The sequence below is a fragment of the Syngnathus acus genome, chromosome 3 (genome assembly GCF_901709675.1).
Source record: "Syngnathus acus chromosome 3, fSynAcu1.2, whole genome shotgun sequence".
NCBI lineage: Eukaryota > Metazoa > Chordata > Actinopteri > Syngnathiformes > Syngnathidae > Syngnathus > Syngnathus acus.
The window spans coordinates 15,325,375-15,345,759 of record NC_051089.1 but is presented as its reverse complement, the minus strand read 5'-3'; the positions used below and the strand labels follow the sequence as shown (position 1 = coordinate 15,345,759).

The following is a 20,385-nucleotide window of genomic DNA, read 5'->3' as shown; positions in this document are numbered from 1 at the left end:
CTGATGTCGTGTATTTAGGATTGCAGTTTCTTCCAGAACATTGCGATGGCATTTTTTCACTGAGCACATAGTGCCACCTAGAGGGAGACTGACGTGTTTTGGGATTTTTAGCATGACTGCTCAAGTCCAAGAAAAAGATTCAAATTCTTCTATATAACATGATCATACATTTATTCTTATAAAATTCAAATGTCCAGGTGTCACCAGCATTTAATGTGCATAACTTCCTTCCCCGACACTCCAGCACTCAAAAAGTCAACTGATTTGATGAAGTAAAGCATATAATTAGTTTCAGACTGTGAATCTTGGGTATTCCAATAACATATAAATTAAACACAAAATCACTATTTTACATGCTTTCTGTGAATGTAACCTCACTAAACCAATCCAAGTATTGTCAGACATTTGCAGCTAATCTATACAAAATATGTAGTTTGTTACACCACTGTTGAATGGGACACATTCCTGTTTGAAATAAATGTTTTACTTGACTATACTTGTACAATTTGGTTGGAATATTAAGTGCGTACCAAAAAAATACAAATGAGCAGTCGAACAATCTATTTCTTTCCATGGGCATTGACCACCATGTAGCTGTCAGGTGACATGCTCAAATTGAGTGGCTTAACTCTGCCCCGACAGCCCCTGATCACAGATCTGCCCATCGGTCCTCCTCTGCAGGGGTCGTGTTTCTGTAGGTAGCTTACAAAAGTCTCCCAGCCTCCACCCACACGCACCATCACGTGACGCTCATTCAGCATCTGTGACATTAAAAAAAAGAATGTTTTATTGCCACATTTTTTATAGATTGTCAGTACACACACACACAAACACACACACGCACACCAATCTAATATTTACAAGCTTCCCTTGCATATGAAGTTGTCTCCATGAAAGTCAAATGATCTTCAGATAGCTTTGTCAAAATCTCATTATACCAAATAAAAGAGCGCCTCGTGCCACCAGCTGAGCTCACGCGACAGACTAATCCATATATGAGCACGCGTGCGCACACGAGCAGTGACGCACAAAGCTTCATCCGCACCCAAACCACGTAACGTGCCCTTTTATTTTTCAATAAAACCGTATAGCCTTGGTGCGTGCGAGCAGCTGTTGCAGAAAGGGCCGCTGTCTCGGATTCGAGACATCCTTCACAGACAAGACGCCTTCACCATGAAAACCCGAGTGCTGCCATGGCAACTACTGCCACAATATGAAGCCAGGACAAAAATTAAAGGGGGATTGAAATGAATCCATCGCACAGTCACAACTCCCAGGAGACATTAACATTCCCGGGAGGCATTGTCCTGTCAGCATGAGCCCCCCCCTTCTTGGTTTTGTGGCCAATAAACCCTTCATTAAGGAAGCATTAAGAATGTGATCACACAAGCAGATATGCCCACCCGCCCCTCCCTCCCTCATGTTTGGGGGAGCGTGTCACACGTATGGGATGAAAAATCAATGGCACACGCTCAGACTTAAGCAGCCGTGGAAGGAAGCCGAGGCGCGGTCTATCTCATCTGACATAGTCCAGATTAAAATGTTAAGGTTGACAGGGGTCAAGTCTGACATTCTCTGTGAACCATTTTCCTGACTTACAGCCGCTGGATGTCTTTTACACTGCATGGTCTTTCATAGGAAAATAATTGCCTTGCTTTGATTTCTAAAATTTGGTGCATGTTTTTATTTTTTAATGGGTGCATTATAAATTGCCTGTATAATTTTACGGATATATTAAACAAGAGCAACAGATGCCATCGCACACCGGACAAGAGTTGCTGGATGCAAATACTGAGACTGTTGCTGGTCACTTTTTGATATCATCCTAAGGTAGTCAGAGGCTGGATTGAAATGTTTTCTCTTTTAAGATGCAACAACTAATGTTCCCACATTGCAACTGTCATACAAAAGTGGACTCATGCAAACAGTTATGTAAACAATAAAGCCATTTCTACTTAATACTGGAAGTCATGGCAAAAATCCACGCAAATAAGATGGATACCGATTTTAGTAAGAAATATGAATCAAATGCAGATATCTTGCTTTAGCGGCTGTGTTGAACCAATTCCAGACCCATGGGCCTTGAGTTTAGACACTTGTGGTATTACAGAATATGATTTCACTAGCTGCAGCTCTATCTGCTGGATATAATTGGTCACTACTCCCACTTTGGTCACACAAGTGGTCCTCAACATTAAAGTTAAAATACATTTTATTAACTAGTTTGTTCAGATCTTTACAAAAATGTAAAAAGAACCAGTAAGCTTTGAGTGATTCTCACTTTTGGCAACATCCTGAAAGAAAGAAATACAGTAAGAACACATGGATCAAAGAAGTGTTTTTTATAGTTTATATTGTGTGTGCGTGCGTGCGTGTGTGCGTGTGTGTGCGTGTGTGTGCATGTGTGTGCATGCGTGTGCATGCGTGCGTGCGTATGCACGTGTGTCATGCACTGACGTTCTGAAAAGGCCCGTGACATAGTATATAAAAAAAGCAGATTGGTGCTTTTTTTGGGCAGTGGGGGATGGGATTTGTTTGGAATGATCACACAGGCAGCTATATTTGTGGGTCAGCAATAAAGCTCCTCCTTCCCCCGACACAACCTGCTACGTTTGCTTCCTCTAAAGCATCTCCTGCATTCCCCTGAGTCCACACTGTTAGGCCAACTGACTCATCTTGTCCTGCTGAAAAATTAATATGGGGTCACCGGAGAAAGATTTAAACAACTGCCAGTAGGAGTCAGACTTGAGCCAAATCCACAGCTTCTGAGGCAAGAGGGAACCCTGGACCCTAATAAAATTTACAGTAAGAGAAATAATGTGAATGTGGGCATCTCAACATTATTGGCCAATTTGTCATGTGAAAATAAAATAGTACTTGTGTTTTCCTTGAGTGCTACCTTGAGCTTGCCATTTGTGGTTTTGGGGCAGATATGAAATGTAAAAGTCAAGTTCTCCTCAGGGTAAACTGTAAATGTTTAGTTTTATAACATTGTGACAACCTTCCTCTCTCATCTCAAGAGTGCCAGACAAGGATTGCAGAACACAGAAAGGCATAACAACAAAGTTCATCTGCGTGCATCATATTTGAATGGTTATTCTTACATACCATTTTAAAGTCTAATGTATTCAATAGAAAATGCGTTGACAACCGTGCAGCAAAGTTTTACCCATATATCTTATTATCCCACAACAAAGGTCACTCAAGCATAAAGAGAGTGATTAGGTCATTTCTGCCATAAAGCTGAGCCCAAAATGCAAACGCATTAATGCTCAACTGTCCTTAGGTTTACCTTATTAGCAAATGTGCTGAACAAATAATGAATGTGGCATGATCTTGCACACGCCTTTTCTGTCAATGACACTGCGACCGTGTTCTGGCTACACAGAGTCTAATTGGGCACAGAGAAGAAAGGAAAGCTTTTCTCTTTTTTAACACCAAAGAATGGCTGAGCCCTTCATGGCCACCATGATTGAATAGTCCCCCAAGGACATGGACACGGCTGTGGGGGGGCTGAAAGTTTACACATGAGGAGGGGCCGTCATGCTCAGTTGCTCATTAACAAGCTGTCCGATTAAACCCCTCACTAATGACTTTGCCCAGCAAATCAATAATATGTGCTTGTTTCAAAGGTGTGTCCACAAATGGGGGGTCGTCATGGTGTATGTTAATTGGGGTTTATGGTATGTGTATTTCCAACCATGATGACAGCTGTGTGACACGTGATAGATGGAGTCAGGGTCAATGGGCAGCAGCTCCAGCAGCACAGTGTTTGTGTTGTCAAAAGCTGACGAAAAGGTAATGCAAGTCCTGCCCACACTTGGGGAGTTATGGCTGAACACTCACTGAAAGCACAAAATTGAGGTGCTACATATGAAGAGTAGATATAAAACCTGAAATATTATATCAGACAAAATTCTATTCTGTTAAAATATTTAAAATTGGATTCTGGTTTTATTAAATGGCTCAAATGAAGATAAGAAAACACAAGGAAAGATGACTAACAGATATTGTATGGGTGAAAGGCCCAAAAATTTGTTTAGTGTGAAATACCTGCAACATAATCAAACGTTTTTAAAAAGCAGAAGGAAAAAAATATATGTTATCTGTTAAAGCCAAACATGCTATTTGATTATCTGAACTGATAGTGTCTTTTTTTTTTTTTTTTAATGTTCAACCTCACTTCCTTACATTCACGATGAGACATCGAAACTCATTTGAATTTATGCCATTAGTTGTATCTCTATTTTCAACAAACTGAGGCTGACAACATTGATTACCAATTAGACATTGCTTGGTCAATGGCATTTCCATTAAGATTTACAAAGCACTAAATAGGTGTCAACTAGTGACCAATTTGTACACACTCCTGAGTCAGGTGGCTTCGCGCTTTTGCCACTACGCCTTGATTTCTTTACTGATAGTGTTACATATAGGATTATAACGTTTTATTTATTTATTGATTCATTTATTTATAGTGTTACATATAGAATTGGAACGTTTTATTTATTTATTATTTATTTATTTATTTTGCACATCTGCCTTATAGTTGGTAGGTTGAGGGTTCAAATTTGGGCTCCGGACTTTTTGTGTGGAGTTTGCATGTACTCCCCATGCTTACATGGTGTTTCTGCAAGTATTACAGTACATACTAAAAACATACATACATACATACTAAAAACATGCATGTGGGGATCATTGAAGACTCCTAATTGTCCCAATGTGAGTGTAAATGGTTTCTAAGCAATATGTGCGAATGACTCCTGGGTGTACCATTCTTGCCTCTCTGGTCCAGCTCACCCGCAATCCAAATGAGGACAACCAGTATAGAAAATGGCTCACGCTGTATCGGTCTTTGACCCATAGTCCTTCATAGAACAAGAATTCTTAAATCAGATTATAAAAACATGCTATCGCAGAAGTGTAAAATTGAACAGTAAATTTAATAAAAGGTGAATAAACCACAACATCCTATTTCTTCTTTTGCCTTTTCTCACAAGCAGTAGAAGATTGAAGGCTACTACAATTGCAGCAAATTAAAAAGATCATGCACACATCAGTATAGCTTTCATGTAAGGTTTAATATGTATTTTTATCATCCTAAGGTATTGAAAAATAAAATGCCCCCCATGTGACATGTGAGGCTGAAGCATGAATATAGTTTGATGGATCTTAGCGTGAGTGAAATAAATCATCCAGTACACAATGAGATGTCTTCTCACATGGAAGGACATTGACTCCCAAAGGGGCTGCCATTCGAACTGCACACAAAAGCCATATCTTTGTAAAATCTACCTGCAAGAGGCGCGTTTGTTTCCCTCTCAGATTTGAACTCTTAGTTGAAGGTCTGTGTTCTGAATAAAATCATTGTCAGCCTAGTCTTATTCGTTGCCAGGCAACCCTGCCTCCCAGAAGGCCTTTCCTTGAGCCTTTGTATTGAAACATACAGGTGGTGAATGACTGAGGGAGGCTGAAAGGCACCAACATCTCCATCCCAGATAATGGCAAAAAGGTAGCAGTTCGACTTTACAGACACATTGTTGGATTATTTACCTTTTTAGATGATATGCTCATACCAAAGAGCAAAGATTTTTGGGGCTGAGCCATTTCACAGTGTGCTGTATTGAGTATTGAGCTTTAATTTAATGTATTTCAATGTTCACATTTTTATTATTTTAGCCTGTCTTACCTTGAATAGCTTATGGGGATTCGTTGGTGATTAAATCTAAAAAAACAAAACAGAAAAATCCTTACCCGTATATAAAGAAGTTTTTCCCCCACACGATAACAGCTTCTTGGCTGCTTTTCAACAGGGAACCTGTTTGGACAGCTGCAGGGCGGATTCTCAATAATAATTCTCACCTGAAAGAGGTTAAACAGACACAGGGTGTTAATGTACTGCAGACATGCTACGTCCACAATGTAAGCAAGCTCCGTGAATGAGGCGTACCCCATCATCCAAAATGTGACTGGTGTCGGTGCTTTTTCTGCTGGAGTTTGGTGCTCGGGAGGGTGTGGGGGATCTTGCAGCAATGGCCACCTGCGTTTGGCCTTGTGAGGTTGCAGATGTGTCAGGAGAGCACAAAGAGGTTTGATTTGAAGCTGTGGTTGTGCTGAGGTTTGGAGCTGGGAGGAAGGACTGCAGGGGGGATAAACATGTGGGCACTGGCTCTGCAGCGGCTGATGGAAGATCAGACGCGAGGGGCGTGATGTGGGCTTCCGAGAGGCAGATGGAGCTTGGAGTGAGGGACACCGGCGGAGAAGGAGGGGGCGGGCTCGGAGGGTTGCTTGAATGTGAGCGTGAGCAAAGCTCTGGGGCCGGAAAAAAGGAGAAGGGTAGCGGGGACAATGGAGAGGTACTCCCTCCTTCCTCCCTTTCTATCTCTCTCTCCAACTTCACAAGGCCTGGAGGCTCGACTCCATACCTAAAAAGGCGAAAATATGGCAATACTTGTAAGGTCATCCAAATTAACGATTAGAAATATAACAAGTGAATGCTGCTGCTTTTTTTTTTACAGCTAAGCCTCAAACAACGTAACTACATATAACAGAGTTTATACAGGAAATTGAAGCTAAATAACATCATACATCTTTTGCCTATAGTTTTACTTTCATTGTCACTTTGCATGATCTTGATTTTGGCTGGAGCACTTTATATACGTAGTTACCTGCTTGCCATACGTCCCAGCGCCATCAGACATAGGCACACCTCCCATGGTTGCTTATGGAGGACTTCACACAGCACATGTAAAGAACACAAACAAAGAGGGTGGATAGATAAAAATAGAACAAATGTGTCTCTGGCAAACGGGGGCATATTTTGTCAAGTGCACTGTCTCTTTGAGGCAGAGCTGGAATTTCTGAGGCCTTTGAATGTGCATCTGAGGGCATGAGGGCATGGATGCTTCATCTCCTTCACTACTTCCACATCAAACAAAGGGCCTATCCGAACACAACAAACCTGACGGTATTGTGAAGATGGCGCGTGAACAATATACCCCGGTACACACGCCAAAATCTATTGAAAATAATCTCATTGATCTATGTTACGGGAAAAGGATGTGTAATGTCACAATCATGGCAGCAGTTTTTTTTTTTGGCACTATACACACAAAAATACACACAATTAGCTCACCCAAATCCTCGGATTCAAAAAGGTGGGCCCTGTCAATGCCAATCTTGCGGCACCAGTAGAGGAAGTTAGCGGTGTTGTCTCTGGCAAAAAATGATCCTGAAGTAGCATCAGCCCGCCAATGAATCACTCTTTTGATGATGGGCTGCACCCAGCATACACAAAATCACATTAAGAGAAGGCACATTCATTAAAGAGGTAGAGAGAATCTTCTTTTTCCAGCAAATGCCTGTTTCTTTTTACCTTTGTTTAGTTAACAGTACGTATCATTGTGGTGGAAATTACTGCATGTCAGAGAATTGTGGATAATGGTTATTTCATATCCCGTACATCACGCACTTATTTGAATAGTTGTACTTTCTATACTTTGTTAGACTGATTAAAATAAAAGACACCGATCTTAAGAAATAAATATTTCTTTCCAGGACAGCACCTTTCCATTACTGTTGTGGCTCATTTTGTCTTGGAGAAACTGTGCCAGTTGACAAAGAATGACACCATTGTCCAGTCTGTCCATTAAGTTGTCAGCGGTGACGTCCACACCTACACACAAACACACACACATATGGCCTTTGAAATTGTGTGTTTTAAAGAGAACATCCCTACAGTGATATCTGCAAAGACTGAACATAAACATCCATCCATTTTCAGAACTGCTTCTCCTCACGGGGGTCGCAGGTGTGCTGGAGCCTATCCCGGCTGACTCCAGTGAAAAACAGCAACCCTATAAAATGTATCAATAAAATATGCTGTCTTATGAAGACAAAATTTATCAAATTCAAATGAATATTAAACTTAAAATTGAACTCACAGTCTCACTAGTGATTTGGGGCTTTTTTTGGACGATTTTCAGCAGAATTTAAAACACCCACGTGTAGGTCGAAAATTTGTAAAACTGATGATGTCTACGCGAGAACTTCGTGAGTCGGTTGCAATTGTTTCCTTGGTTGCTGGGCATTTTCTCATAAAAGTTGAATTAACCCAAACAAAACAAATGGGATGGACCAATTGAGAGACGAGAATTTCATCATTTCAGTGATTCTGTCTTTGAGGATGAAGTGTTTTGGTCGGGATTTGAAATGGAATGGCGTCAATTGGAAGCATGACCGAAAAAGTCATTGACCATTTCAGAATTGTGACTGGTAAAGAAATTGTGGACCAGGTCCACATTTGACAAGGCGTTTGGCTTCACAGGGTCAACATCCAAAGGTTCATAATCTCACCCATGATGTTGTTGAGCCAAAGAGCCAGGTCTTCTTTCATAGGCAGGAGACTGGCATCATGGCGGCATGGTAGCCACTGGTTGTACTCCTGAGGACTGGCAAGGCCCGGCCCACAGTGGCGATACTTCTGACTGAGGAGACAGCTCATCCCCAACCCCGTCAGCTGGCTCAAAGGACTCTCGGCCCTCGTGTTCGTGGATTCCACTTCCTCATCCATACCTCTGCTCTGATCAGCTTTCGCAAGTCCTAAAAGGAAACCATTTAGGTTTAGTCTATCATTGACTGATCATGCTGCTGTATCAATCAGATGGGTTCTATATTTTTTTGATTTACCAGGCTTAGGTCAAACCATTTGCTTGACAATATTTTTACCAGGTTTAAGCTTTGTACTGCCTAACGAAAACGAGATCGACAATATGAAAGCCCATGATTTCAAATAGAGCGGAATCCTAGGAAGCAAACTCTCTTACATAACAAAAGCAAAACAAGACAAAGGGGATTTGGCAACAGCTGATCTGTGTGTTCCAGATTTGTTTGGCGTTTTCTGTACTTTTGTGGGTGTTTTCCCGTAGATCAGTAAGGAAGGAAGTTACAGAGGCAACAATGGCAAACACCGCCATAAAGGATTTTACTAAAAAGAAGCATGGTCCATGAAATTGAAAGTGTTGCTGCATGTTTTTTCCTCTGAATATTCATCTTAACTATGGGAATCAAATTGTAAGCCTTGACATGGTTCAAACAAGCATTGGCAGATTTCAAGGCTTGACGATTTGCAAAACTTTTATGTTTGGGTGAATTTCGCCATTTGCCAAATAAATATAAATATACCACTCTTCTGCGTCACAACATGCACATCATGACCAAACAATGTGGGACTTTTGGTACCCTGATCATGGGCACTTCAGCAATGATCTGGATTTCTCTACATTTTTTTGTGTGGACATTAATCATCCATTGACATGACACTTGTTAATTTTTCCAGGTGCTTGAAATAGAATGTCACAATCACTGGTGCTAGTGAACGGCTCATTTGTCATATTTGCAAAGAAGCTTTCATCATAAAGCTTGACTCCCAAGCAGACACACATTCTGTCTTCCGGGAATACTTACTACTAATCACACAGAACCAGGACCAGACAGTGGGTTAGTAGGTTTGTTGACATACTGTTGTCAAAGGTCCCATGTCTGTCTGTGTCTCTTTGAAGTAATCATTTTTGAGAATTTTAGATATCTAAAGTAGACTCATCGGATTAGAAGACACCTTGGAAGCAGATGCTTGGTGTTTTGTTGTTAAAGGCCTGGTGCATTTGTACTGTTGAAGCATCACAACATGATCAAATAGGAAGCTAAAGAATTCACAAGAAAAATGTCAAGAAAATCTCACTCAACACTGCGTGTGTCTGTGTGTGTGTGCAAAGTACAACAAATTCACCAAAACAGGAATGTGAAGATGTAGGTCGGCGCAGCGTTGCATGAACTTAGAGAAAGAGCCCTTTTGTAAACACATGGTCCAGACGCGGGACAGACGCGGGGGTATGGGAAGCGGTGTCGTGCCAAGTTGGACGCCGCTTTATTGGTTGACCGACGAGCCATGCGAGCTTGTGTCTCGAACAAAACATCCAGGTGAGAAAATCACACCTGTACTCCAGGATTGCTCTGCTGGGAAGGGATGGCAAAGGTCACCCGCTGGCCTGACTTTTGAGACACTGGCAGCCTTTATGCTCCAGCAAAGCTCAAGATGCATGGATGATAAGAACACACACGGGCCCTGATGCACACATACCCACAAGCGCATGCATTGGTGTTTTGCATTGTAGCTTTCGCTCGAGTGACGATTCCCAACATTCAATTGTGCTTTCATTCATTAAATGCAAACCGCTGCAATTATTTTACACAACACCCAAACGTGAGCAAAATGATCTTATATAAAGTAGCAAAGCAAAATGTTACCTTTTATGTCAGCCAGTGTAGAAAACCTATCAATATCTAATTTACTGTCAGTTTATTAGAGTTTAGTCGCTGTCACTGGTCTAGAAGCTGGCAAAGGGGTTCTCAACAAGCAGGGAGCGATTCTGAGCAAATGAATGAATGCCACTTGGCCACCGATAATTCACCTAAAGCTGTCCTTCCATCGATTGGCTTCCTCTGAGTTACTTCCACACTAAGTAAATTGACACGGTCAAATGCCACCACCATCATATAAAAGTTAACTTCTTACTTTATTCCTTTGACTGAAAGGTTATATTCTAAGACTTGGAACAGTCTATGTTCCAGCTTTGTGGAGCATCAACATCATTATGTAGTCTTATTCACACTTTTGTACACACACAATCCTAAAACAGCTCAACTACTTGACTCAATTTGAATGCCCTGACATCATGGGATTGCGCAGTTCAATTTTGCAAGCCAGTTAATACAATGAATTTAGCTATGCAGTTTTTAAAACTTGTGTAAAACCTTTAATTACGCTTCCCAAATTTTAAATCAATTACACAATCTTTCAATCTGTTTGTCTTCATAGCACCACTGACAGCATTATGAAAACATTACAAAGCCAAGGCAGATGTACTTACAAAATGTTCAGATAGTAATCACAGATGGAGTTCACTGAAGATTGACCTCTTCATCCAAATATGCCAACTCTCCCTGCGGTGGGCACACATGACTTTGAGCCCGACGGTCATGGCCTCGCTCTCCCTCACCAGGAGGGGATGAAACTCTCAGCAGACTACTTTCCAACTTGCAACTGGTGGTGTCAGCTTACATCTTGACACATCTCAGCACAGCCTTTTTTTCCTCATAAGATAAAACTACTGTAGATTTTACAGGTATATTCTCATCAGGCGATTATGAAAAACAAATGCTTTATTCATTTTCTTCTTAATGTGGGAATTCCTTCCTTTGGGTGTGTATGGATATTTGTCAGGCACACCATTTGATTTTTGGTCACATTGAGTGACGTCTAGTCTACTATATTTGCGCCCATTTTGCCCCTCTAGGTGTTCTGGCACACAAAGTTGCCTCAACCCCTACTCACCCAAAAATTTGGTAACAGAAAGTAGACTGCGCTTGCCATAAAAAAACAAAAAAAAACAAGCATATCATCATTTTCGTGCAGGGGCAATGGACAGTAGACAGAGAAAGTTCATTGGAGCCTCTTGTATCTGCAATCTTGGTCAATAGCACTCAAAGTTTGTGATCATACTGCGGGTAAGAGTCGGAGCGTGATTAACCAATTTATTCAGATCAGTGCCTTTGTGCTCAATTCTCACTTCAGCACGACAGGGGGTCCAGACTATCACCACAGTAAGCGAAATCCACAATTTTCAAACACCCTGCTTGTTGTCCTTAGTCATGTTTTTTTTGTTCGTTTTTAGTAATTATGGCACTAATTTTCAACAGTGTTTCATTCTTCTTCTTTCAAATGTACACCAGCTCAAATTAAAAGTGTGCCGCTATCCAGTGCTCAAAATTGGAATTACACAAAATACTATTTAATGTTGACCAAAATTGTGTTGGTAACCGAATGAATGAATGAATGAATAAATAAATAAATAAATAAATAAATAAATAAATAATTAAATAAATAAATAAATAAATAAATAGACACGCGACCTGACCCCGGGTAAGCAGAAGAAGATGGTTGGATGGATGGAAATAGATAGACAAACAAATAAATTTTACTGTACACTAAACAAGACTCTTCATGGTTCAACAGAGGCGACACTTCATCCCCAACTGAGGGAGAATATACCCTTTGCAACTGAGAACCGTGGCTTGAGATTTGGTGGAAAACTGAAGATCAGACCATATTAGAGCCAGCAGGACGACCTCACAGAAAACACAAGATCCTCAGGTACTTTGTTGAAGTCCACCCACATCATAGCCCGGCCAGTAATAATCCATAATTAATTGCGATGGAAATAAGATGGGATTCAGCCTTCTTAAAAAAAAGTTTTTTAATTTCATTTTGAAAACAATAAACAAACGTTTCCAAGATACTCTAATTGATTAGGATGAGATGTACTTATACCAACTACAAGTGTGCGTGATTCTTTTTGTGCTCTGTAGCTCAGGTGTGACTGCTGGTTCATTTTCAGCCCCTGTCCCGAGGGAGAGGTCGCCCCCAACCTCTCAAACCCCCGTCCTCCTGAAGTGTTTCTCCTTCTGCTAATCTGAATGCAGAGCAGCACTGTTATGAATATGAATGAATTTTTGTTTGGATGTCCTTCAACCCACATGGAAAACACTGGGCGATTTCCAGTTCAATGAGCATTTTTCACACAACAAACTCAAGATGCTGCTGAATGTGAGATGGCACATGTAGAAATGATTTGAAACTGTTACTTTTACAATTTAACAGTGATGTACCCAAAATAAGTTTTGAGTTCATGCAGTACCATACAGAACAGAAGCAGGAATTCATTGAATGCATTTTTGATCCAATAACCCTGGTGGTGAAAGTCATTATATATACACTGGATAATTTTTCTGGTTATGATTTTCTTTTTCGATTGCTTTTGCAGTTACAATTTACTTCTGCCTCTAAACAAAATGTTCCTTGATTACTTTGATTCAAAATATAAATCTTCCCGCTCCACGTTTCCCGGACATAAATTGGGAAAGGGCCCTCTGTTAGCAGTCGGTCTCTCCGTGAAGAAATTATTCAATTAAAACAATGTCTCAGCCACATAATGATGATCAGCACACACATGACAGATGGCATTACAGGTTGCCAAGACAACAGAGCCCCTCTTTCCCCCCACTACACTAGTGGTGGGGGATCGATAATGCTGCACAAGGCACCATGTGCTGTATACCACTCAAATTGGTCCCATGGGTCAAGAGGACCCGAGGCCTATCAGATGGGGGACACACTTATTAGAGACTCACAAGTGTTTTATCTTTCTGTCAGATTAAATCTGATAGCATTGTGAGGTTGGATGAGATGCTCTCATGTCATTGAATTGATATCTATATATCTATATATCTATATCTATCTATCTATCTATCTATCTATCTATCTATCTATCTATCTATCTATCTATCTATCTATCTATCTATCTATCTATCTATCTATATATATATATATATATATATATATATATATATATACACTTATATATACACATATATATATACACACACACGCACACACACGCACACACACACACGCACACACACACACACACAAACGGGGGTGTGGTTAAACAAATCTCCCTAAAATTAGAAAATATCCAACGGTACCCTAGGGGTTCCAAGCATATTTAAAGAAGGCCAGTGCCCCTCGCTGCCCCGCCTATAGCTCAGAAAGGGTACATTTGTATGTATTTGAAATGTTATTATTATTATTATTATTATTACACCATGAAAAGTGTTTTTTGTCATGAATTAAAAACTCTTCTCGCAACCACTGTGAATCGCTTCTTGCAACACAAAGCCTTAGCAAAACGTACATTTAATGATGTGCATTCTTCATTACCAAGTGACTGTAATATTGCGTATGAGAGAATCTCGTTGCCACGCTTCCCCTCCAAGGAATTTAACTCATTGCGTCCTTTGTCTTTTGCGTCATTTTAATTACCACTGATCTCTCCTGCAGATTATTAAACCTACTGCCATGTGGGCGAGTGGCTGCGAGGCGTTCATATAAAAGACCAGCTAATAATATGTCAGCTACTTTCACACATGACTAATGGATGCTGGCTACATCGGCTCAGGCTGGCCGTGGCAGGGGGTCAGTCGCTGCAGGCTAGACTTTTTCTTTAATTAAGCTGCCTGCCACATGGAGCACCCAAATGTTGCACCAAAGCCAAATCAGACGTATTAAAAAGTGCACACTACCTCTGATGCCACTCCCAAGCAAAAATAATTTCTTTGGACGTTTTTGCGCATTGTTTTTTTCCAGCAAATATGCCGAAAATAATCCCATTTCATAATTATTTGTAATGCAGTGTCAATGTCTGTCCACCAGAGAGCAGCATAGCTACTTGTGCTCGTGGTTGTCAATTTTTGTTTTTTTCTTGTGGAAAAAAAGGGGGAGGAGTAGGGGGGGGGGATAAGGAGGAGCTGTCTACTTTTAATGGCGAGGGTAGCGCCATTGTGTTATCATTTTATTCATCTGGCTTCAGAGGCAAAACAGAAAAGCAAATCTGCCTAGAATGAAATCCGACACGTCTAAATGTATGCAAATGTCAGATGGCTATTCTTTGAACGCCAGCTCAAGGGCATACCTGCATTTTAAGGTTCCTTTCTGTACCTGTATGCCTATGCAGCTCCATGGCAACCCAACAAAAGCTTGATGTGCTTCAAAAGCATCAGTCAGATGAGGAAGGCTCGGCTCCGCGGGCCATTTGTCTCTCTGTCACCGTGATTCCAATCACCGGATTTTAACAAGATTACCAGGAGCGGGTGAAAGCAATGGAGTAGCAGTGTAATGTAATTACCAAGTGATAGAGTGCCTCAGACGTCTGCGTTATCACTGTCCAGTCGCTTAACCCCTGTCAGCACGTGAAGGATCACAACCTCACTGCCAAATGATGAGAAGTCTTTGTGGCAGCCATCATTGTAAACTCTGCGGGCAAGGCTGGCCCACGTGAATGAACATAAATCCATGATCAGTCTGGGTTTGGCTCACATTGTATTCAAGCTTTGAATATTGCTGGGATGATGGTGATACAAAGAGGAGTGGGGGGGGGGGGGGGCTCTGAACCTTGAACCCCATGTTGTTTCTTGACAACCACAGTTCTCTTCATCCCACTTCATCCCTGCACCAGTCTCCATAGCAACTCATGGATGTTTTCAAATGGCAGACAAAAGATGAACGCAAAAGAAATATTCAAGGATTGGCCCTTTTTGTTATACACATGTAAAATTGAAACAGCATAAAGATGATGTGTTTGAGTATAGAATAATTTGACCCAGGTCCACTTATCCTTTGAAAATAAAGCAGATTTTTACATTAGCTGTGCACCATCAAAATGTTCATTATTCAAGTGTGTCCAAGGTAAGAATGATCATTTACTGAATATTTACTTTTATAATTCCCAGACCTTTCCCTGGACACATTTCTTCTATTCTATTCTATTCTATTCTATTCTATTCTATTCTATTCTATTCGTGACTAGATTCCATAATTATAAGGATCAAAGTGGGGGAAAAAAACGTGACTCATAAAGGCTAAAAATGTCTATGGCAAAATTTGATTTTTATTTCATTTTTATATGAGGGTCTGGCTCACAAAATGACTGTCCAATAAAATATTTGACAAATATAACAAAAATATGACAACATTTGAGCTGCATGTGATGTGCTATAAAAGAGGTTGTGTTTGTATGTCTTATAACAACTTTCTGTAATGTTTTATCACTGGGTTCAAACAATTTGAGACGTAATACAGGCACTAGGCAGAAATTAAATGACAGCTAGACAATGAAAATAGGGGAATAAAACAACAGTTTATTTAGTTCTGGGTGGAAAACATGCCAAGGAGGATGAGAGATGGATGATGGCAGCAGCTTTGAATCTTTAGTAGAACAGGAAAAAGAAAGTTTTGCAAAACGGACAGTGTGTGACTCATGCGATCCATCATTGAGATGTAGCTTCTCTGCAGTGTGTGAGTCACCATGCAGCAGTCGCCCCGCATGCGAGGGACAGCACGAGGGAGGGCGCGGGCCGAGCGGAGGAGCCGATAACAAAGGACGCTGATGTGTTGAAAGAGAGTCAGTGATCTTATCCGAGCCTATCATCACATTCACAATAGTACTCATTTGTTCATTGATTTTCATCCTGAAAGGACTCAACACAGAAATTCTTCTGCTGGAACACTATTATTTTGTCATTTATTTTGTGAATCTAGAATAAATACACAAAGTATCACAAAGAGTAAATATGTCTAGGTCTTAATTGGAATTTACATTGTAGCCTTTTTGTGTATTTCTGTCTCCGTTTTCCTCTACACTCTGTCATAAGGTGTTTTGCCTCTCACAGCTTCTGCTCTTAAAGGCGCAGTTCATCAATATTTTAGCACCACAATAACACAAATCAAAAATCAATTTTCCTGCGTGGGTATTATGAAGGTCAAAGTTGTAATGCAGTTAGTCATCTGTGTGTATTTTTTTTCTTTCCGTTCAACTATTTTGAAGTGCAATTTCCTGTTATTAGAAAGCAATTCCTAACGCTAATGGCTAAATTGGGGGGTATAAAAGGGGCTTGGTGTGCTTCCACGCACACTAGCAATTATGGTAACTACAGGACAATAAAACAATTTTATATAATAACCAGGGTTGTCATTATCTAATGGAAGTGGCGTTCAAAGAAAATTGTTTTACCGCGGCGAGGCATGTGCACTGAGCAGCTCACTTTATTTAATAGACCGACAAAAAAAAGACCAAAATATCAGTTTTTGTGTGTATAGAATCGCTATTATTTTACATCTATTTCACTTTTATTTCATTTCTTTTTTTTTTAACAAGAGCATTATCTGTCACTGACATTTACATATTTCTGATGCAAAACAGTTCAAGTGTTACTCAAAAGTAAGGTAGCTTTATTCGCTGTTGCCTCCTTGTTCCATAAAAGCTTCTCACCCTTTCACTTTTAATGAGATTTGGAGTGCATGTGTGCGTGTGCATTATTATGTCTATGCGTCACCCTACTGCGAGGCCATCACAAGAGGACAAAAGGAGGCCTGATTCCTGTTTTCTTTCTTTTTGGAATTAAACACCCCCTCCCCCTTACACACGCGCACATGTGCACACACGCGCGCACACACATGCATGTACGCACCCATCTGGTGACATGCCATTAAAAGGCAATCTTTCATACATCATCTTGTCAAGAGGTGAAGTAATTCCCTGCTTCCTTTTCTTGTAAATATAAACATTTTGTTCACTAATTTAGGATCTGATCAATTGATTGAGTCTGCTTTTTACCCGCACTATTTGTCTCCTTTTGAGAGAGAGAGAGAGAGAGAGAGAGCGAGAGAGAGAGAGAGAGAGAGAGAGAGACAGAGAGAGACAGAGAGACAGAGAGCGATGGACGGATAGAGAGAGACATTTTGTCTTCTACCTAAAAGTGTTTTTCCCATTCATATAGGTTTCTACTGTATGATGTGGATACGCAGTACAAATTGAATGGCTGAATGAAAAGCAAGATTAATAGCAACGCTAACTGTTGCCACAATGAAGAAAACAAAACCTCTCTTTTTTAGCTGCATAAAATAGAGCAACATTTAAAAAACAATTCAGTGGATTATACATTTTCAGCAATGAAAGTCAGGGTCTCTCAAATATTTGTTAGTCTCTGAATTATGCAGGAACCATGTGACGGATGCTGCAGCATGTTTGTGTACAGAATTGGCAACAAACAAAGCACCTCTGTCTTCAGCAAGTGTGCAAATTCAGCCCGTTCAAAAGTAAGGGGCAGCGCTGCATGAACAAAAGTGCAAAAAATGCTTCTCCAAACAACTCAGGGGTCGGCACAAAATCTTTCATCTCATTGTTGTGAGGCAGCACGTGTTGAGGAAAAAGGAGAGTAAAAGAGGAGAGTTTCTTTCTTGCTAATTTTAGAGTAACTCACCCCAGAGGCTCCTTGCTGACGAGCATATGACGCACTTTCTGACAAGGTGGAGGAAGGGGGAAGAGGGTGAGGGGAGGGGCTGCTAAATATATCAGCTCTGGTGTTACTGCTGAAGGCTGGCATGTGCATCTAATCATGCTTCCTGACTCGTGCTGGAGGATCATGTCGTCACTTTCAGAGCCTATCACTGACGATTCACGCCTTCTTTTCTCAGCATTAACCAACCAGCACATAGAAATGTAACACATAGAATTGCACTAATACTGTGATGTCTGTTGTATTTTATTATTTTTATTCTACCCAACACACACACACTATGTCTATTCAAAGCTTTCACCCCTGCAAGGTTGTGTGAAGCAGTTTGTTCAGCACCATGGACAGCACACGTGCGAGAGGACAACTGGGAGGAGGAGGCGTGGCATCACAAGTTAAAACAATATATCACTTCTCAGGTTGAACAATTTGAAAATAATTTGAACTGAGATCGCTCTAAATATTTTGAATTGGAACGTGCATTTGTTTACTCGTAGTTCATCTTCTTGGATTGCATCTGACTCAATATCATTTCTAGACTTTTTCATCATCCAGCAAATCTTGCCGGAAGCACAGTGTGCAAATCAAGAGCTTATTTACGAGCCGCGTTGGCTCTCAGGGGCTTTCACACGTCACGAGCACAGCCTCGCAGTCATTAAAGAGTGATTTTGGCGTCCACTTTTCCACCCGCACACATACATTGGATGTCCCTCGAGGCTATGGCAACACCTGCCTCCACCCACACTGAACAGCCATTTAAGACGCTGAGCATATGTGCACACCAGCATTCAATTTAGAATCCACGCTGGTGCGCCCACGCGCTATATTTGCGTGTTCTAAGCAAATGAAAACATTTAAATGTCAAGTGAACGTTCAAAGAATCGGTGACGTCTGTAAACTTGTCGGTGACGTCTTTCCACACGTGTATCCATACAGGAACTGCAAGACTGTGCCTTCTTTTTTTTCTTTTTTTAACCTCTATTAACCACAGATGGTGGGGGTGGTCAATGGAGCAGAGGGGAGTGGCATGTTTTATGTAATAAGCGGATTGATGGTCACACAAGGTTATGGGTCACCTCCCTCACTTGCACTGGGACAGGTCGTCAGTTCTGGTTGGTTGACTCTGAGAAAATAACATTTGGTGCGGCTGGTGACACGTCTATGGAGCTTGTCAAATTAACAAAACCAGTGAACTGGAGACAGTGCACACGGGGCATTCTTTTTTAATGTCGACCATAGATGTTAATATCAAAGTTGGTGTTAATGTTATGGTTGATTTTCGACCAGCAATCTTACACGTTTTGTAGGGGGCCTCATTTGACCTGTAATGTTTAAATTGAGAGCCTCTCTCTTTTCTCTTATTTTTTTTTTTTTAGTACAACATCTTTGTGTAAAATGATATCAGAACTTGTCACTCCTTACCCACGGTACATTTAAGAAATACCACGCTCATCATTTGTAGCAAGCCAGTCCTGAATTTAGAGGTGCAAACTTGCTGAAGACAGATGTTTGTTGCCAATTCTGTACTTTTATAACTTGTTTACATATTCCTGAAATCTTAAAATGAACTTCAAATCATGATCTTGTATTCCTCTCCTGAACACATTTTCTTAGACTTGTGTGGTCGACCCACGATTTTCAATGAAAACTACTCCCAATTGTTTGTCTAACTAAATTCTCACATCTTAGTGAGAACTACATTTCCTTGTTAAATGTTCAAAATAATAATTGAAGTAATGTATTCTTAAACAGGTTCACCACACCATTGGTGGTTGCTCTTCTCTGCTTCCGTTGGAAGAGGTCTCCTCAATCGAAATAACACTCCCAAATAGCTCAATAAGCACTCTTCCTCCCTCTCATCTCCATTAAGAGGTTAGAGCTGTCAATAGGTCCTGTCCACCACGTCACTATTGATCTCACCACCAGCAGGGAAGAAGGGTGGCCATTAGCTGAGCACATCTTATGCCTTCACAAGTGTAGCAAGCCTGCGTCAGCTCCAACATGCTTTACGACTCTTTGACCAGGCTGGGCCTGAACTTGAAAATAACCAGGGCCATATAATCTTGTCAAAAGTTTGACTTCTCAGAGTTTAAAGGAAATTCTTTACCTGAAGAGCACCTGAAGGAACCACCATGATACCCTGAGAAGAACATTTAAGCCCAAGCATGGGACCAGTCAATGTTTATTGTCAGATCTATACAGCTTAGGTCCATCAAATTTGAAAAGAATAATTGATGTGTTTTATGTTTATGGAAGAACACTGGAATCGCATCATAAGATCATATTGGAGTATTCCATGTCAAATCTTTATCAATGCTGACCAATTGTGACATTGGCAACGTTGCACATTGGCACATTCTTTGCAATTATGACTATCAGGTTGCAAAACAAACAAAGGACACAGAGATTGTTTTTTGC

The 20,385-nt window shown here is 40.7% G+C and overlaps 1 protein-coding gene across 1 annotated transcript; it reads right to left on the bottom strand.

The window, feature by feature from the left end:
- Positions 1 to 97: 97 nt before the first annotated feature.
- Positions 98 to 11,001, bottom strand: gas2b (growth arrest-specific 2b). The gene is made up of 8 exons (XM_037247996.1): positions 10,929 to 11,001; positions 8,356 to 8,601; positions 7,566 to 7,675; positions 7,136 to 7,277; positions 6,669 to 6,732; positions 5,951 to 6,425; positions 5,755 to 5,862; positions 98 to 761 (listed from the first exon to the last, which is right to left on the bottom strand). The coding sequence occupies exons 2-8, from the start codon at positions 8,570 to 8,572 to the stop codon at positions 561 to 563; spliced, it is 1,317 nt and encodes a 438-aa protein (XP_037103891.1). The 5' UTR covers positions 8,573 to 8,601; positions 10,929 to 11,001; the 3' UTR covers positions 98 to 560.
- Between the last annotated feature and the right edge of the window lie 9,384 nt (positions 11,002 to 20,385).

Excerpts from the sequence above, each read along its gene's own strand:
- gas2b (XM_037247996.1), bottom strand. The coding sequence starts at position 8,572 with ATGGATGAGGAAGTGGAATCCACGAACACGAGGGCCGAGAGTCCTTTG. Across the intron at positions 6,733-7,135 it reads TTTTGAATCCGAGGATTTGG|TCCTCCATAAGCAACCATGG; the intron begins GTGAGCTAATTG and ends TGCTGTGTGAAG. Across the intron at positions 6,426-6,668 it reads CTGGGACGTATGGCAAGCAG|GTATGGAGTCGAGCCTCCAG; the intron begins GTAACTACGTAT and ends TCGCCTTTTTAG.